General features: G+C 56.8%; 2 protein-coding genes across 2 annotated transcripts; both read left to right on the forward strand.

The window, feature by feature from the left end:
- Positions 1 to 2,973: 2,973 nt before the first annotated feature.
- Positions 2,974 to 6,256, forward strand: LOC128137770 (coiled-coil domain-containing protein 81-like). The gene is made up of 7 exons (XM_052778952.1): positions 2,974 to 3,172; positions 3,426 to 3,682; positions 4,053 to 4,141; positions 4,557 to 4,645; positions 4,731 to 4,854; positions 5,250 to 5,373; positions 5,820 to 6,256. Exons 1-7 carry the CDS (start codon positions 3,052 to 3,054, stop codon positions 5,964 to 5,966), a joined length of 951 nt encoding a protein of 316 aa, XP_052634912.1. The 5' UTR covers positions 2,974 to 3,051; the 3' UTR covers positions 5,967 to 6,256.
- Positions 6,257 to 11,035: 4,779 nt separating this feature from the next.
- LOC128137637 (coiled-coil domain-containing protein 81-like) lies at positions 11,036 to 16,870 on the forward strand. Its single transcript, XM_052778744.1, has 9 exons — positions 11,036 to 12,378; positions 13,119 to 13,180; positions 13,634 to 13,787; positions 14,042 to 14,298; positions 14,669 to 14,757; positions 15,173 to 15,261; positions 15,347 to 15,470; positions 15,866 to 15,989; positions 16,436 to 16,870. Exons 1-9 carry the CDS (start codon positions 12,300 to 12,302, stop codon positions 16,580 to 16,582), a joined length of 1,125 nt encoding a protein of 374 aa, XP_052634704.1. The 5' UTR covers positions 11,036 to 12,299; the 3' UTR covers positions 16,583 to 16,870.
- The last annotated feature ends 397 nt before the right edge of the window (positions 16,871 to 17,267 follow it).

A 17,267-nucleotide genomic window follows, 5' to 3' on the forward strand; every position in this document is an offset into this window, starting at 1 on the left:
AATGTGTTTCTTGATGTAATCTTTTAAGTAAAATTTTCAACATCTTTTCAAAAGTTAACAATTGTTTCAAAGGTGTCACCCATCATCCCTGATCATTTTTAGAACAATCTAATTGTTCTGCCAATTGATCTTCTCTCTCGGTATATTGTGGAAGTGATAATTCTAAATGAGGTGTTGGAATTAAGGCTCCTTCAAATTTTAACTCTTTTAGAGCTGCTTCTTTTGCCACCTGATCTGCTTTTTTATTTCCCCTTATAATTTCACTGTTCCCCCCTTGATGGGCTTTACAGTGTATTATTGCAACTTGCAGAACTGCCTGTAAAAGTTTCATTATTTCTTCTCCATATTTAATTGGGGTTCCTTGCGAGCTTAAAAGTCCTCTTTCTTTCCAAATCGCTCCATGTGCATGCGCCACTCTGAAAGCATACTTAGAATCGGTATAAATATTGACTCTTGGCCAAGTTCCAAGGCTTATGTTAATGCTACCAGTTCTGCCTTTTGGGCAGAAGTATTCTTAGGCAGAGATCTAGCTTCTACAGTTTGAGTAGACATTACCACATCTTTTCGCTTTCCTTTCAATACAAAACTGCTCCCATCAGTGAATAGCTCCCAACTCCACATCAGGCAAGGGTTCATCCTGCAGGTCAGGTCTACTGGAATACACCTGTGCCAATAGTAGTCAGTCATGATGCAGTTCGCTGGATTCAGAAATTGGGAGTAAAGTAGCAGGATTTAGAGCAGAAGTCATTGAAATTGCTACATCATCTTGTTCCAGCAACGCAGCTTGATGTTTAGCTAACCTGCTTGGTGATATCCAATGACGTCCTTTGTTTTCAAGGAGAGGCAACACGGCATGTGGTACACACACAGTGATTGGTTGGCCTAATGTTAATTTTCGAGATTCTTCAGTCAACGTTACGGTAGCTGCTACTGCCCTCAGGCAGGCTGGCCATCCTTTACTGACGTCATCTAATTGCTTGGAAAAGTATCCTACCGGTCTTTTCCAGCTTCCCAGTTTTTGTGTCAAAACTCCTAGTGCCACACACTGTCTTTCATGTACATACAAATAAAAGGGCTTCTTAAGTTCGGAAGTCCTAAGGCAGCGGCTTCCATAAGCTTTCTCTTAATTTCATCAAAACTTTTTCTACATTGTAGTGTCCATTCAAGGATCTCCTCTTTATGGCAGCATACAATGGTTTGGCAATTAGTCCAAAATTGGGGATCCATAAACGACACCATCCAGCCATTCCCAGAAATCCTCTTAATTGTTTTTTTGATGTAGGGAGAGCGATCCCACAAATTGCTTTTTTCCTTTCATTGCTTAATTCTCTTTGTCCTTTCATAATTTCAAATGCCATGTATTGGAGCTTTTCTTTTCCAATCTGTGCCTTTTTCTTAGAAACTCGATACCCCACCAGGCCCAGGAAGTTAAGCAAACTAATGGTGGCTTCCAAGCGGGCCTTGTAATTATCAGAACCAATTAGTAAACCATCAATGTATCGCAGCAATGTCACAGCATCATTATCACTTTGCCATAGTTCCAGCTCTTTAGGCAGTATGTTACCAAACAAGGTGGGGCTGTTTTTGAATCCTTGGGGAAGAACAGTCCAACAGAGTTGTGTCTTTCACCCTGTAGCTGGATTTTCCTCCTCCAAGGCAAAGATGGTCTGGCTTTGCTTATCCACAGGAATAGAAAAGAAAGCATCTTTCAGGTCCGATGCTGTAAAATAAGCGTTACTGTCAGTGATTGAAGCAAGGGGAGTGTATGGTTTTGGAACCACAGGGTGAACATCTACTGTCCTCGTGTTAATTTCTCATAAGTCCTGTACCAGTCTATACTCTGAAGAATGAGGTTTCTTTACAGGTAAAATTGGAGTATTCTATTCTGGTTGGCATTCTCTTAACAGTCCATATTCTAAAAAGGAGCTTATCATAGGTTCTAAACCCTTTCGGGCTTCTGGCTTAATAGGATAATTGTCTTTTTCTTACCAGCTGGGCTCCCGGTTTAAGTTCAATCTTTACCAGAATCACATTCTTCGCTCGTCCAGTTATCTTCAATGCCCATACCAAAGGTGTAACTGCGTTTAGTACTTCTTCTGGAATATACGTTTCTTCATCAGGATTTTCTTCAGTTATTAAACATATCTGGGCTTTCCAAGCTGTTTCTGGAGGAATATGCAACTGAACGGAGTCTTCAGAAAAGGTTAGTTGTGCATTCAACTTACAAAGTGTGTCCCGTCCAAGCAGTGGTAACAGGCATTCTGGCATATAGAGAAATTAATGAGTTAATTTAGTATCACCAATTGAACATTCCATAGGTTTTAAAAACGGTCTTAAGGTTTTTTTCCCTGTCACACCAACATTTATTTTAGTTTTACTTAAGGGACCCTCACAACTAGTTACTACAGAATGTGTGGCTCCACTATCAACTAAAAAATGTGTTGTCTCATTCCCCAGCTTAACTGGAACCAGAGGATCGGCTTAGAATAGATTCCTCCGGTCCCCTTCAGTCTAACCCGATTTTTGTCATTACTTTAATAGCCTCCTCTTTCCTTTTTCCCTTATCATTAGAGAGATTAGGGCATTCCTTTTTCCAGTGTCCCTCCTATCCACAGTATGCGCATTGATTTCCTCCTAAAGGGACGTTGTAATTTCCTCTATCATAACTTCCCTGTACTCTTCTCCTCCCCTGAAATCCACCTCTTCCACGTCCCCTTCCTTGCCCTCTGCTTCTCCCATCATTTAGGGCAGCTACGAGGGATGCCTGAATTTTGGCAGGTCCTCGTTTTTCCTTCTCAGCCTCCTCATCTCGATTATTCTATACTTAATATGTAATGGATAATAACTGTGAAATTGTCATTCCATTTGCCCCTTCTACTTTTTGCAATTTTTTTCTAATATCTAATATTTTGAGGAGGGCAAGAAAACAAGTGGAGAACACGGGCCTTTTCCTAAGCTTTCACTTTTCCCATCTCTGAAGTACTCGCTCATCAGCCTTTTTGTCTTTTTCCCGGGCAGGGCGTCCTGGTCGCAGGACTCGGGACCTTCGCTATGGTCCAAGAGCAATTCCAGGGCAGAGAAGAGGTGTATGTGGTTCGAAGACCCGTCTTCCGACTGGAGCTTGATGTGTTATGCCTGCAGGAGCTCGCGTTCCCCACAGTGGTTATCCCCGGTGAGAAAGCAGCGGCCACCCTCCGCTTTCCCCCTCCATGTCGGGGGGGGGAATGTGTGCTCTCGGCTCTTTGGGAAGGGCTGGGAGAAGTAGAGAACTGCCTCTAAAGGTCAGGGGGTGGCTTGAGCTCCCCCAAAACTAACCGCTCCCCAAGGGCTGTTTCTGTGAGCGCCCTTCCCTCTGGCATTTTGTTATGAATCTTAGGTGGAAATTTGGCCTGCTGTGACAGTGACCACGTTCCTCCTCCTCGCAGGCAATGTCAAGATCAAGCCGCTGAACTACAAGCGGCTGTCGCGAGCCACCTCCTTCCCACGGCACGTGGTGAAGGACTGCGTGCAAGAGACCATCCTCTTGTACTCTTCCCAACTGAAGAACGGGCAGCGCCTCTCCTTCGCCTTCAAGGACATTGGTGTCCTGTCCTGCAAAGACGACCTCCTGTGCATGCGGTTCTATTCTGACTGCGTCACAGGGCTGGAGAGCAAGGCCAGCCGGATTGCGCTGCTTCGCACTGTAAGTTGCTGGAGGTTTTGAGGGCTGCTTCCGTGTCTTTGGGAAGCCTAATGAAGGGTGAGCAACCCGGTCGCCGTTGGCCAGCCTGGACGTGGCAGGACAGTCAAACACCTTTCCCCGTGCTTGCCCCCGCTGACTTCTCCGTTAGCAAAGGCAGTTTCTTCTGGGTCCTTGCCCTACAAAAAGCCCAGCGGTCTTATTGCGCGGCCTCAGTGTTGGCTGTGCAGCTTCTCCAGAGCAGAGCAAGGGCTAACGCTGATGGAGGAGGATTTGGCAGAGAGCTTTTGGAGTGGGAGACAGGTCTGCTTCCTTTGGGAGCCAAGAGGAAACTGCCTTGGAAACCTTCTAACAGCTCTGTGTCACTTTGCAGAGGCTGTGGAGGCCAGGGGCAGCTGTCTCCGGTGGAGCGACCGCCGCCGCTCAGGAGATGCAGGCTGCTGCTGCCCACGCGTTCCCGAGGTGAGTGCTTTTCCTCTGCAGCCCTTGACCGGCCGAGCGGGCGGCTTCCCAGCTCCTGCTCAGGAGCACGCGTTGTCAGGGCTTGACATTTGGCATCGAGTCAGGGATCAGTTGTGACGCGACTGGTTTCTGGTTAACTAATGCTGAGCTGGCACTACGCGTGTATTCTCCTGGAGCGACCCGGCATCGTGATCGTGTTTCTCACGCCCAGCCTGTTGTCCTTCCCATCAGAGAGAACCAACTGCACGTGGTGAGGCAGCGTTGGGTTGGGGGAGATTGCCGATAAAACCTGTGCAGGGCCACAAAGGAAAAGGGATGCGACGCCTCGCACGACAGTCGGGAGGATTAGTGCTGGCAAGCTGCAGAGGGTAGGAGGTCACCGTTCTTCAAGCCTGTGTCATCATTCGCGTTCCAGGTTTCAGCTCCTGGTGATCAGCAGATCGGCGTCCAAGGCTTTCTCCACCTGGCACAAGAAGGTTGCAGAAAAGCACAGGGTCAGAAGAGGTACGGGAAGGGGTCCCTGCTGTCCAGAGCCCGGTTCAAACGCACTCCCCACGGGGCTGCTCTGAAGAGCTTCCTCCTTTCCCAGGTACAGAGGGAAGCCAGGTGCCTGACAAGCTGCTGCAGAGGCGGGTGAAGTATTCCCTCCCCGCGCTGCCAAACCAGGGGCCGGGCACCAGGCAGCAAGACACGGAGAAGAAGCCTTCTGCCAGGTGAGACCCTTGTGGGAAGGGATGAGAGGCACTCTTGCGCCCACGTAGGAGAGACATCCCCTTTGGAGACTCCGGCTGTAGGGACTCGGGAAGGTCCCTGACACGTGCCCCACGGTTTTTACGAGCTTGTGTGCCCCATCGCAGACCCCTTAGTGGGGAAGGCAGCGGAGGTTGAGTGCACCCCACGTTACTTTGCTTGCTCCTACAGCAGACCTGAGGTGCAGTCCTCTCCCATCCATCTGATGGGGCTCAGGAAAGGCCCCCCCTTGCCATGGGAAAGGGTCCCACCTCCACCGCTTCTTCTGCCAGCCTGGGGAGCTTTGATAGCAGACGGAGAGCATGGGGCACCCACCTGCCCCACGCTCACGCCGACTCCTCCTGGTGTCTCTTTGCAGTCTGCTCCCACCATGTCCAGGCAGCTCCCCCAGGACGAAGGAGGCAAGCAGGCAGGAGCCAGCTCCTCCAGCCAGGCCCACCGCTGCGCTCCCGTCTTCTGAAGGCTGCAAGAGAGCGCTGCAGGTACGTGCTCTGCCTTGCTGTAACTACCGTGCTGTTCGAGACTCGGCAAAAGCCTCTTTGTGCAGAGAGCCGTCCTGAAAGGGTCCCGTGGCCTGCGTTCATCGTCACCTCCTTCGGATCTTCTTCAGGAAAAGGAAGGTGCTGCACACCCTTCCCGCCTGCTGTTGCCCCCGGGTTGTCATGAAACACTTCTTCTTCTGGCCGGGGGCTATGGAAAACGTACAAGTCCTTTCTAGGTCGTTGACAGTGGAGGTCTTTGGTCACTCCGCTGTGTTTGCCGTGAGTTGAGGAGCCTGGCGTGACTCCACGGCCCCTGATCTGTTAGGGGCAAAGCGCTGCCGACCGACCGGCTGAGGCAAGGGGCACCGACACGGGTCAGACCCGCAGGAAGCCCCGCCGGGAGCTGGGACTAATCCTGCCTGCTGCTGCGCTTCTGTCCCCTCCAGGAGGTCTGGCAGCTGTCTGCAGAGTGGGAGCGAGTGAAGACCCGGTGGGAAGAGCGGCGACAGCAAGCAAAGGCAGAATGGGCGGCGTGGGAGGCCTGGTCTGCAGGGGAGGACCGACAACCGCCCCAGGTACGGGGCAGCGATTGACACCGCTGAGAGCAGCAGCGGCCCTCTCCGTCGGGGCGGCAGGTCTCCAGGGGGGTGGGAGCGGGACTGACACCCGGCCGCAGGGCAGGGGTTTGCCCGCTCATCCCCGTGAGGGAGAGGTTGGCAGCAGGACCCGAGGGGCAAAAGCAGCCGTCAGCCGCGATGACGGGCACGCTGGTGCTGAGCCTCCCGGCTCCCAGGTCCCGCTGCAGGCTCCTTTTGAGAGGTCCTCTGGGAAACGGCACCTCTCTTTGCCGTCTGGTTTGCTGAGAGCGTCTCCTCCTCGGCAGGCGCTCGGCACTGGAGGCATTCAGGCTCCCCACCCTCCAGGCCAGCCCAGGAGAAAGGAGGTCGGCGGGAGGTGGAGGAAGGCTGAAAACCCTCTCCCAGCAGAGGAGATGGCAGCAGCCGCCCAGCTGGAGAGACTCCAGCCCGAGTAAGTGTGCGCCGGCTCCGGCTGCAGCCTGGGGGCACTCGAGCGGCCGTGACCCCGCAGGGATGTCCGGGTCCCCCGTCCCTGCGTCCTGGGGTTGCGTAGGACACCTTCCGACGTCTCCTAACGCGGGCATGACCTGGGTTACCCCCGCAGCTAAGACCCAAAGCTCACCGCAGGGTGAAGGGCTGAGCACACGCGGCACCGGGTGGGTGCAGGGGCTGTGCGAGGGCAGAGGCAGACGGGGTCTCCGGCAGAGGCTGAGGGATGACGTTTCCCTGTTGTTGCAGCCACCTTTCCCCACGAGCGGCCCAGGTCCTCAGAAGGCTGGAGCCGCATCAAGGACGGAGGACCATCTTCAGGCACGTCACCGAGAACAACCGGCGGAAGCTGGAGCAGCAGAGGCAGCTCCCCTGGTAACTATCTCCAAAGAGGGATGGTGCTTCCCCAGCTGCGAGGCCCATCCCTCCACCGAGGGCAGCCCTGGGGGAAAGAGGGCATTTCTCTGACACCCCTGGTGAGACAGAAGCAGGTTCTGGAGGCTGGCTTTGGGCTGGACCTCCCTGACAGCCAAGGGGGCTGCCTGGGCACCTGGAGTTGGCTTTCCATGTGGGACGTGAAAGTCCTGGCTGAAGACAGAGGGATCCCTCCGATGGCTGCCTCTCCCCGTTCCAAACCAGAGAGCACGTCCTTCCCTCGCAGAGTCCTGCCCCAAGACACCTTGCCCCGAGGGGGACCCCTGTACGGGACCCCCAGCGTCTCTGCCCCACTTGACTCAGCCCCAGGCTCATCAGCTGCACCTGGGCCCTTCTCATGGCCTTGGGCATCAGGGGTCTCCCCCTCTTCATCGACAGCTTGAGGCTTCGTCGCAAGCAGATCCCATCACTGGTGGCCTGAGCGACGCCTGCAGGATTTCTCTGCCTTCTCCCTGTCCACACGGTCACAGGCTTGCTTTCTTCCTCCCTAGCACACGATGCTGGTACCGCAGCGGAGGAGAAGGTGCCGGAGGCGGCGGCTGTAGCAGCGGCTGTTAGCAAAAGGGGGCTGGGAGGCTTCTCAGCTTCTCAGATCCACCTAAAAATACAAAATAAAGAGCTCTGGGGCTGTTCCCAGCTGGACTGACTGGTCTGTGCCTGGTGATGGTCTAAAGGGGTTACACCCCCGCCCCGTGCGTGATCCCAGAACGGCTCGTAGGGGCAGGAGGGAGTAAAGTCCACGCATACCCCACAGCGCGAACACGTGCAGCCCCTCTCCCGCACATCCCAACACAGAGGCAGCACGATGGAGGAGGCTCTCGTCCCCTTCCCGGGGAAAGCAGCACAGCTGGTGCTTCCCTGAAGTGCCTGCACGCTCCCGCACGCAGCGTGGAGAACCACTGGCAGGGCCAGAATCTGCGTGGGATGACAGGGCTGTGACCACGCTGGGACCACGGAGGTGTGGTGGGTAGATGGCACCGTGGGAGGGCTGCGGTGGACGGACGCGGGCTCGTCGGAAAGGACCGGCCGGGAAGGCGAGGAGGTGGAGTTGCCTCCTGCTTGGGGTGGGACAGGAGCCAGCCTGTGGGTCAGGGTCAGCAGACAGACCAAGGTGGCTGCCGTGTTAGCAGGGATCTGCTAGAGACCTCCTGTTCAGGAGGAAGATGTTGACGAGGCCTTCTTCAAACAAGTGAAGAAGGAAGCCTCACGTTCACAGGCCCTGGTCCTCGTGGGGGACCTGAACCACCCTGGTACCTGCTGGAAGGACAGTCCAGCAGGGCTCAGGCAATCTAGGAGGCTTCTAGAGTGCAGTTGCTGGCACGGGTGATGGAGGAACCAAGAAGGAGATGGAGGAACCCAGAGGAGATGGAGGAACCCAGAAGGAAAGGTGCTCTGCTGGACCTGGCGCTGGTGAACAAGGAGGAACCGGTTGGGGATTTGAGTCAGCAGCAGCCTTGGCTGCAGTGACCCTGAGGTGGTGGAGCTGAGGATGCCGAGGGGAGGGAGCAGGGCGAAAAGCCAAGACCACAGCCCGGCCTTCCAGGAGAGCGGACCGGGCCCAGCCTTGGGAACCAGCTGGTGGCAGCAAGGAGACCTAACAAGGCGGGGGAAGAGCGGGGTGGGGAAGGCACGGCCCTAGTTCTGGCTGGGCTCCGGGACAGCATTCCCAGAAAAAGCCACGGACGTCACTGCGTGGATCCATCCGTCCATCTTCGCCAGCGGCGGGGGGCAGCTCTGTGAGGAGAGGCCTCGGCTGCCCCTGCCGGCCTGGCAACAGCTGCGCCATTGGCCACAGCTGAGCCAATCAGCGGAGCCGGAGGCGGCCTGTCAGTCACAGAGAGAAGGGGCGGGAGGCTGAGCAGCCTGAGGAGAAATGGAGGAGAGAGGGGCTGGGGGCAGCCGGGGCGAGCAGGGGGATAGGGATAGGGATAGGGATAGGGATAGGGATAGGGATAGGGATAAGGATAAGACCAGGACCAGGCGCAGGGGCAGGTATCTCCCAGCGTGGACGGGTCTGGGGGGGACCTGGATTCCTCACGGCCCACGGGCCCTTCCGTGGTCGCCAGCCCTGGGCCCGAGTGCTCAGCCCCAGGGACAACCCCACAACCAAGGTCGGAGCGGTTCCTGCGGCTGCCCCGAGGGTCGCCAGCCCCCAGTCAGCCCTGAGTATCTGAGCTGGGGTGAGGTGGAAGAGACTGGAAAACAGTTGATGGAGAGGAGGCGATGGCAGCAGGTACAGGGCCTGTGGCTCCTGGGATTAACTGACACTGTTACTGTTAAGTCAGCACTTCAGAAACGCTCTAAGGCTCAGTTTTGGAGTTTTAGAAAGCAGGCATTCTTTATTGCAGCGCTGGATGGACGGGGGGATCGTTCCGCCTATCTGACAATTCCTGGTGCCGGAAGGTGAGTGCTGTATCCCCACCTGTGAGTGAGATGAAGGTGCTGATGCAGGGGCAAGCACCGTGCTTTGCCGATGCCTGCCTCAGCGCTGGAGAGAGGACGGTCAAATCCTGCCTTGCCGTAGGGCCCCCCCATGTGTCCCCGTCCCATCCCTGTCCCCATCCCCCCCCTCCCCCCCACCTTGCAGCAGGGACACCCCCCAGGCCACGTCCTGCCCGTAGGAGCTCCGCACCAGCCCCCAGCCATGCTCGAACTGGCAGCGCCGCAACCCCCCCGCCACTGCTCTGCAAACTGCCGCTCCAGCACCTGCGTGGCAGTGGACGGGGGGGGTCAACGGGGGTCGGGGGTGTTGAGACTGAGGGGGATGGGGGTCACTGGGAGCAGTGGGGGAGTACCGGAGGGGCACTGGGAGGGCACTGGGTGGCACCATATGACAGCATGGCGAGTACTGCGGAGTGGTGATGGTGACAGTGACGTGTGGACGGTGGCACGGTGACAGTGCCGCCATCCATCAGCAGGATGGTGATGGTGACACACTGACACTGATGGTGTGCCCATTCCCAGAGGGCCAGTACCGCATGGTGGGGTCGGTGACATTGCGATGGTGACATGGTGACGGTTGACACAGCGATGGTGATGGTTGACGGTGACACAGCGATGGTTACACGGTGACTGTGATGGTGACATGGTGACGGTGACACAGCGATGGTGCCATGGTGCCGGAGATGGTGACACAGTGCTGGTGATGGTGACAAGGAGACACGGTGGACTGTGACACAGTGATGGTGACAAGGTGACTGTTGCGTTAAAGCGTAACGAAGTTTGGCAGAAAATAAACCCCCTTGCGTTCCAGCTTGTCCTCAGATATCAGAAGGGCTGGGGGTGGCCAGGCTTAGATTCAGAGTGATGCCCAATTCAGCACTCTAAGTGCGGCCACGTTCGATATATTGAACTATCACGATTACAGATGCACTAATAGTGCACTGTACTTTCAGTTTAGTCACGTTCAACGAGCTATCACGGCTAGATTTTAATGAATAGTACAGTTTATTAAAGCAAGAGGAGTACAGGTTCTTTTGGATTGCCGGGTGGTAGGTACACTGTCTGCAAAGCACGTGCAAATAATAACGCCGTCGACTACAAGCACGCTAAATTATGGAAAAACTCTACAGAGATTTCTGAGTTTCCCGGGGAAGCACTCGGTATAACTGAGGGTCCGAATCTCACCCAGTAGGCATCTCCATGGTGGGGGGGTGTAGCAGGGAACCATCTGGAGACGTGAGCCGAGTAACAACAGGACACCGATACGGTTAAAGTTGCTCTCCTTTATTGCCCAAATAGCGTGCTTATATACCTTGTCAAGCTAAACATCAGCTGTCCACGCGCCATAAGCTAAAATATAATTGGTTATACTAACTCTGTACATGCGCATAAACATAGGACACAATTGGTTATACTAACTAAAACGCGCGAAACTTGTCTCAGTCTAATGGGTCAAGATAAACTGCCGAATTGAGGTTCTTCGTGCCAAGTTCCCTTTATCGTGGAATGCGCACCTGTGTTCTTCTAACTGGCATCTTTCTTTTTTTTTGTCTTCTTGTTTATTCTGTTCAAGGCCTTCTAAAGGCGTCTGGAATGCTCTTGCGACCGTTAGCTAAATATGTGTCCGCAACAGGGGGGGAAGAGACGTTCAGCCCCTCGACTGATCCCAGAAGTCAGCAATGTCCTCCCAACTTGCCTATGGTGGTATCTTCCCCAGCGTTCCTCCTCTCTTAAGCCCTTTTATACTATTTTCTTATTTTTAGGTGGAGCTTGAGTGACTCTAGTCATACATACCTTTATTATGATTGGTGTAAAATCTCCTCGCTTTACTTTTAAAGGTGTACGCTACAGAAAATTCAGAGCGCATGCTCAGCGAGGGGTAGTTGCACCTTAGAGGCGGGTAGCTTTTGGGACAGAGGTGTGTTTTGCTATTATAATGAGCAAAGTTCCATGTCAGTACTCCAGAACTGGGCACTTATGATATAAATCAGAAGTAAGACAACAGCGTTGACAGAACCCCGTTGTTTCACCTCGTTGCTTCAGTGGATTTAGTGCAGGGGCCTTCCATTGCTGTTCCTATGGTTCCGGTTCCCCATCCCTGCGGTGATTTCGCAGAGCGTGGCCGCGGCGTCTCCGCTCTGCTCCGCCCTCCGTGTTGTTTCTCAGAGTCAGCACACCAAGCTCCCCTCGTGTTGCTGACATCTAAGGTTGCAGGTTATGTTGCTTAGGGAATTATTATGGAACAGATTCCTTGCATATCCACTGTATTCCACCCTGGAGGTTCACCTTCCCTTAAGAGAGGCGGGGGGACATATCAATAAGTCACCTCCAGCAATTATTCCACACTGGGCTGGCATTCTTCTGAAGTTACCTCGTTCTCTTGGAATCGTTGCCTTGGTCGTCTTCATTCTGCTCGCATCTGCCAGTTTCAGCTAGGTGTGTGTTAGCAGCATTAGCTTTATCAAAAAGTTGACTCTGGCTCAGCTCTTGCGGCCTGAGGCTTCAACTGCTTTAGCTTCTAGTGCTAGAGCCAGGCGATTAATCCTAACGATTCCCAGCACAGGTAACGGCAAGCTCTACCGGAGCAACTCGGAGAGAACGGGGGTGAGTGCTTCCCAGGACAAGAAGGGAAATCCATCTCCTCTCTCCCCAGCTGCGCCGGCTCCCTGCTGGCGCCATAATGCACCTTCAGAGGATGCGGGCTGATGTCACAGGGGGCTGCCCCGCATCCCAGGGAGGTCTCCCCAGCGCTGCCGGCACTTCCCAGCGAGGCTTGGGCGCTGCTGGGCACTGCTCAGGGGCTCCCCACTGCTGCCCTTCGGAGCTGCTCCACAGCCAGGAGCGGGATCGGGAGGCAGCGGGGCTGCGCTGGGGGGACCCGTTGTGACCGGCAGAGGAGCAGGGGCACGTCGGAGAGGAGTTTTGGGCGAGGAGCTGCGAAGAGCATCCCTTTCCCTGAGCGGAGGGCAAGCGGCAGGCGCGATGGAGGGCTGCTGCACCGTGGCCATCAGCTTGGAGCTCAGCAGCTTGTTCCCCACGCTCCTGCAGCTCTCCACCAAGGGTAAGGGGTTTGGGAATTCCTTCCCGAGGGGTCGCACCGGGGCTGGCCTCTGGAAAAAGCTGCAGCTGCCGGGCTGTGGGGGTGACTGGACAGGGCTGGGGGCTGCTGCGAGAGCCCTGCCTGGGGGTCCCACTGGACTCGGGGGACGATGTGGCAACCAGGTCCTGGTGCTGCCCGGAGCCCCGAGGCTCCCATGGGAATGGCTCCGTCCCCTTGCGAGGGGGGCCATCCAGGGCCTGCTTTCCCTGGGAGCTGGCCCCTCGTGGGGTTCTGGCTCTGGGATGAAAAGGGCTCCTGCGTCCCGGGGGCTGGGGGGGACAGCTACGGCTCCCACAGGGCTCTCGCGAGCCGGCTGGAAATGCCTGTGCTGTAAATCAGCCCTTTCCCTTGAACAAGACTCCTCTGGGAGAACCTCTCGTCCTCCTCGTGGGACCCCCTTGTGCCACCAGGCTGGCAGATCACGTCCTGGGCTCTGGGGTGCCAAGGCTTTCTGGGGGTTAGATGGCCACAGCCCCGGTCCTGAGCCCTTCCCACATCCCCGTTTCTACCCCAGCCCTGCCCCGGGAGCAGAGTAAGGCTGGCAGTCGGAAATTGGGGCACAGCCCAGCTCCGCAGCCGTGGCCGCGTTTGTCTGGGCTGTTTGCGGACACCGGCATCTGTCAACCCCTGGGCGAGGAGCTGGCCGAGAGGCTGTGAGCTGGCTGGCCCGGAGCCCGACACCTCTTTCCTTTGCTTTCCAGAGGTTGTGGCTATTTGGGATGCTGTGTCTGCGTACATCCTGGGACAGCTGAAGCAGGACAAGGTGGGCTGGCGTCTTGGTCCCCCTTTGCCCCGGAGGGCCTGGACCCCGGGAAGCGATCCCTCCCTGAGCATCGTGGCGGCACACCGAGGCAAGCCCGTGTGCCCAGAGCGGCTTCTTGGTCAACCAGGAGAGCAACCAAGTCCAGATCTAGTCTGAGAAAGCATTCAGCACGCGGTAGGGCTTCACCCTTCGCTGTGGTCAGAGCGGAGAGACCGAGCAGAGAGGCAGGCGATTATGCTGGTGCCATGCCAAGGATAATCGCTGGGAATCAGTCCCAGGGGTATTCCCTCCCTGTGCTGGAATTGCCTGGGATCTTCTCTAGCCAAGGCATGTTAGCAAATATTTTGAGGAGGGCAAGAAAACAAATGGAGAACACGGGCCTTTTCCTAAGCTTTCACTTTTCCCATCTCTGAAGTACTCGCTCATCAGCCTTTTTGTCTTTTTCCCGGGCAGGGCGTCCTGGTCGCAGGACTCGGGACCTTCGCTATGGTCCAAGAGCAATTCCAGGGCAGAGAAGAGGTGTATGTGGTTCGAAGACCCGTCTTCCGACTGGAGCTTGATGTGTTATGCCTGCAGGAGCTCGCGTTCCCCACAGTGGTTATCCCCGGTGAGAAAGCAGCGGCCACCCTCCGCTTTCCCCCTCCATGTCTGGGGGGGGGAATGTGTGCTCTCGGCTCTTTGGGAAGGGCTGGGAGAAGTAGAGAACTGCCTCTAAAGGTCAGGGGGTGGCTTGAGCTCCCCCAAAACTAACCGCTCCCCAAGGGCTGTTTCTGTGAGCACCCTTCCCTCTGGCATTTTGTTATGAATCTTAGGTGGAAATTTGGCCTGCTGTGACAGTGACCACGTTCCTCCTCCTCGCAGGCAATGTCAAGATCAAGCCGCTGAACTACAAGCGGCTGTCGCGAGCCACCTCCTTCCCACGGCACGTGGTGAAGGACTGCGTGCAAGAGACCATCCTCTTGTACTCTTCCCAACTGAAGAACGGGCAGCGCCTCTCCTTCGCCTTCAAGGACATTGGTGTCCTGTCCTGCAAAGACGACCTCCTGTGCATGCGGTTCTATTCTGACTGCGTCACAGGGCTGGAGAGCAAGGCCAGCCGGATTGCGCTGCTTCGCACTGTAAGTTGCTGGAGGTTTTGAGGGCTGCTTCCGTGTCTTTGGGAAGCCTAATGAAGGGTGAGCAACCCGGTCGCCGTTGGCCAGCCTGGACGTGGCAGGACAGTCAAACACCTTTCCCCGTGCTTGCCCCCGCTGACTTCTCCGTTAGCAAAGGCAGTTTCTTCTGGGTCCTTGCCCTACAAAAAGCCCAGCGGTCTTATTGCGCGGCCTCAGTGTTGGCTGTGCAGCTTCTCCAGAGCAGAGCAAGGGCTAACGCTGATGGAGGAGGATTTGGCAGAGAGCTTTTGGAGTGGGAGACAGGTCTGCTTCCTTTGGGAGCCAAGAGGAAACTGCCTTGGAAACCTTCTAACAGCTCTGTGTCACTTTGCAGAGGCTGTGGAGGCCAGGGGCAGCTGTCTCCGGTGGAGCGACCGCCGCCGCTCAGGAGATGCAGGCTGCTGCTGCCCACGCGTTCCCGAGGTGAGTGCTTTTCCTCTGCAGCCCTTGACCGGCCGAGCGGGCGGCTTCCCAGCTCCTGCTCAGGAGCACGCGTTGTCAGGGCTTGACATTTGGCATCGAGTCAGGGATCAGTTGTGACGCGACTGGTTTCTGGTTAACTAATGCTGAGCTGGCACTACGCGTGTATTCTCCTGGAGCGACCCGGCATCGTGATCGTGTTTCTCACGCCCAGCCTGTTGTCCTTCCCATCAGAGAGAACCAACTGCACGTGGTGAGGCAGCGTTGGGTTGGGGGAGATTGCCGATAAAACCTGTGCAGGGCCACAAAGGAAAAGGGATGCGACGCCTCGCACGACAGTCGGGAGGATTAGTGCTGGCAAGCTGCAGAGGGTAGGAGGTCACCGTTCTTCAAGCCTGTGTCATCATTCGCGTTCCAGGTTTCAGCTCCTGGTGATCAGCAGATCGGCGTCCAAGGCTTTCTCCACCTGGCACAAGAAGGTTGCAGAAAAGCACAGGGTCAGAAGAGGTACGGGAAGGGGTCCCTGCTGTCCAGAGCCCGGTTCAAACGCACTCCCCACGGGGCTGCTCTGAAGAGCTTCCTCCTTTCCCAGGTACAGAGGGAAGCCAGGTGCCTGACAAGCTGCTGCAGAGGCGGGTGAAGTATTCCCTCCCCGCGCTGCCAAACCAGGGGCCGGGCACCAGGCAGCAAGACACGGAGAAGAAGCCTTCTGCCAGGTGAGACCCTTGTGGGAAGGGATGAGAGGCACTCTTGCGCCCACGTAGGAGAGACATCCCCTTTGGAGACTCCGGCTGTAGGGACTCGGGAAGGTCCCTGACACGTGCCCCACGGTTTTTACGAGCTTGTGTGCCCCATCGCAGACCCCTTAGTGGGGAAGGCAGCGGAGGTTGAGTGCACCCCACGTTACTTTGCTTGCTCCTACAGCAGACCTGAGGTGCAGTCCTCTCCCATCCATCTGATGGGGCTCAGGAAAGGCCCCCCCTTGCCATGGGAAAGGGTCCCACCTCCACCGCTTCTTCTGCCAGCCTGGGGAGCTTTGATAGCAGACGGAGAGCATGGGGCACCCACCTGCCCCACGCTCACGCCGACTCCTCCTGGTGTCTCTTTGCAGTCTGCTCCCACCATGTCCAGGCAGCTCCCCCAGGACGAAGGAGGCAAGCAGGCAGGAGCCAGCTCCTCCAGCCAGGCCCACCGCTGCGCTCCCGTCTTCTGAAGGCTGCAAGAGAGCGCTGCAGGTACGTGCTCTGCCTTGCTGTAACTACCGTGCTGTTCGAGACTCGGCAAAAGCCTCTTTGTGCAGAGAGCCGTCCTGAAAGGGTCCCGTGGCCTGCGTTCATCGTCACCTCCTTCGGATCTTCTTCAGGAAAAGGAAGGTGCTGCACACCCTTCCCGCCTGCTGTTGCCCCCGGGTTGTCATGAAACACTTCTTCTTCTGGCCGGGGGCTATGGAAAACGTACAAGTCCTTTCTAGGTCGTTGACAGTGGAGGTCTTTGGTCACTCCGCTGTGTTTGCCGTGAGTTGAGGAGCCTGGCGTGACTCCACGGCCCCTGATCTGTTAGGGGCAAAGCGCTGCCGACCGACCGGCTGAGGCAAGGGGCACCGACACGGGTCAGACCCGCAGGAAGCCCCGCCGGGAGCTGGGACTAATCCTGCCTGCTGCTGCGCTTCTGTCCCCTCCAGGAGGTCTGGCAGCTGTCTGCAGAGTGGGAGCGAGTGAAGACCCGGTGGGAAGAGCGGCGACAGCAAGCAAAGGCAGAATGGGCGGCGTGGGAGGCCTGGTCTGCAGGGGAGGACCGACAACCGCCCCAGGTACGGGGCAGCGATTGACACCGCTGAGAGCAGCAGCGGCCCTCTCCGTCGGGGCGGCAGGTCTCCAGGGGGGTGGGAGCGGGACTGACACCCGGCCGCAGGGCAGGGGTTTGCCCGCTCATCCCCGTGAGGGAGAGGTTGGCAGCAGGACCCGAGGGGCAAAAGCAGCCGTCAGCCGCGATGACGGGCACGCTGGTGCTGAGCCTCCCGGCTCCCAGGTCCCGCTGCAGGCTCCTTTTGAGAGGTCCTCTGGGAAACGGCACCTCTCTTTGCCGTCTGGTTTGCTGAGAGCGTCTCCTCCTCGGCAGGCGCTCGGCACTGGAGGCATTCAGGCTCCCCACCCTCCAGGCCAGCCCAGGAGAAAGGAGGTCGGCGGGAGGTGGAGGAAGGCTGAAAACCCTCTCCCAGCAGAGGAGATGGCAGCAGCCGCCCAGCTGGAGAGACTCCAGCCCGAGTAAGTGTGCGCCGGCTCCGGCCGCAGCCTGGGGGCACTCGAGCGGCCGTGACCCCGCAGGGATGTCCGGGTCCCCCGTCCCTGCGTCCTGGGGTTGCGTAGGACACCTTCCGACGTCTCCTAACGCGGGCATGACCTGGGTTACCCCCGCAGCTAAGACCCAAAGCTCACCGCAGGGTGAAGGGCTGAGCACACGCGGCACCGGGTGGGTGCAGGGGCTGTGCGAGGGCAGAGGCAGACGGGGTCTCC

Source organism: Harpia harpyja, chromosome Z, assembly GCF_026419915.1.
Source record: "Harpia harpyja isolate bHarHar1 chromosome Z, bHarHar1 primary haplotype, whole genome shotgun sequence".
NCBI classification, from domain to species: Eukaryota; Metazoa; Chordata; class Aves; order Accipitriformes; family Accipitridae; genus Harpia; species Harpia harpyja.

Bases quoted from the DNA above. Each gene is read 5' to 3' on its own strand.
- LOC128137770 (XM_052778952.1), top strand. From the start codon at position 3,052: ATGGTCCAAGAGCAATTCCAGGGCAGAGAAGAGGTGTATGTGGTTCGA. The intron at 4,142-4,556 runs GTGAGTGCTTTT...TTCGCGTTCCAG, and splicing joins GCTGCCCACGCGTTCCCGAG to GTTTCAGCTCCTGGTGATCA. The intron at 4,855-5,249 runs GTGAGACCCTTG...GTCTCTTTGCAG, and splicing joins GAGAAGAAGCCTTCTGCCAG to TCTGCTCCCACCATGTCCAG.
- LOC128137637 (XM_052778744.1), top strand. From the start codon at position 12,300: ATGGAGGGCTGCTGCACCGTGGCCATCAGCTTGGAGCTCAGCAGCTTG. The intron at 14,299-14,668 runs GTAAGTTGCTGG...GTCACTTTGCAG, and splicing joins GGATTGCGCTGCTTCGCACT to AGGCTGTGGAGGCCAGGGGC. The intron at 14,758-15,172 runs GTGAGTGCTTTT...TTCGCGTTCCAG, and splicing joins GCTGCCCACGCGTTCCCGAG to GTTTCAGCTCCTGGTGATCA.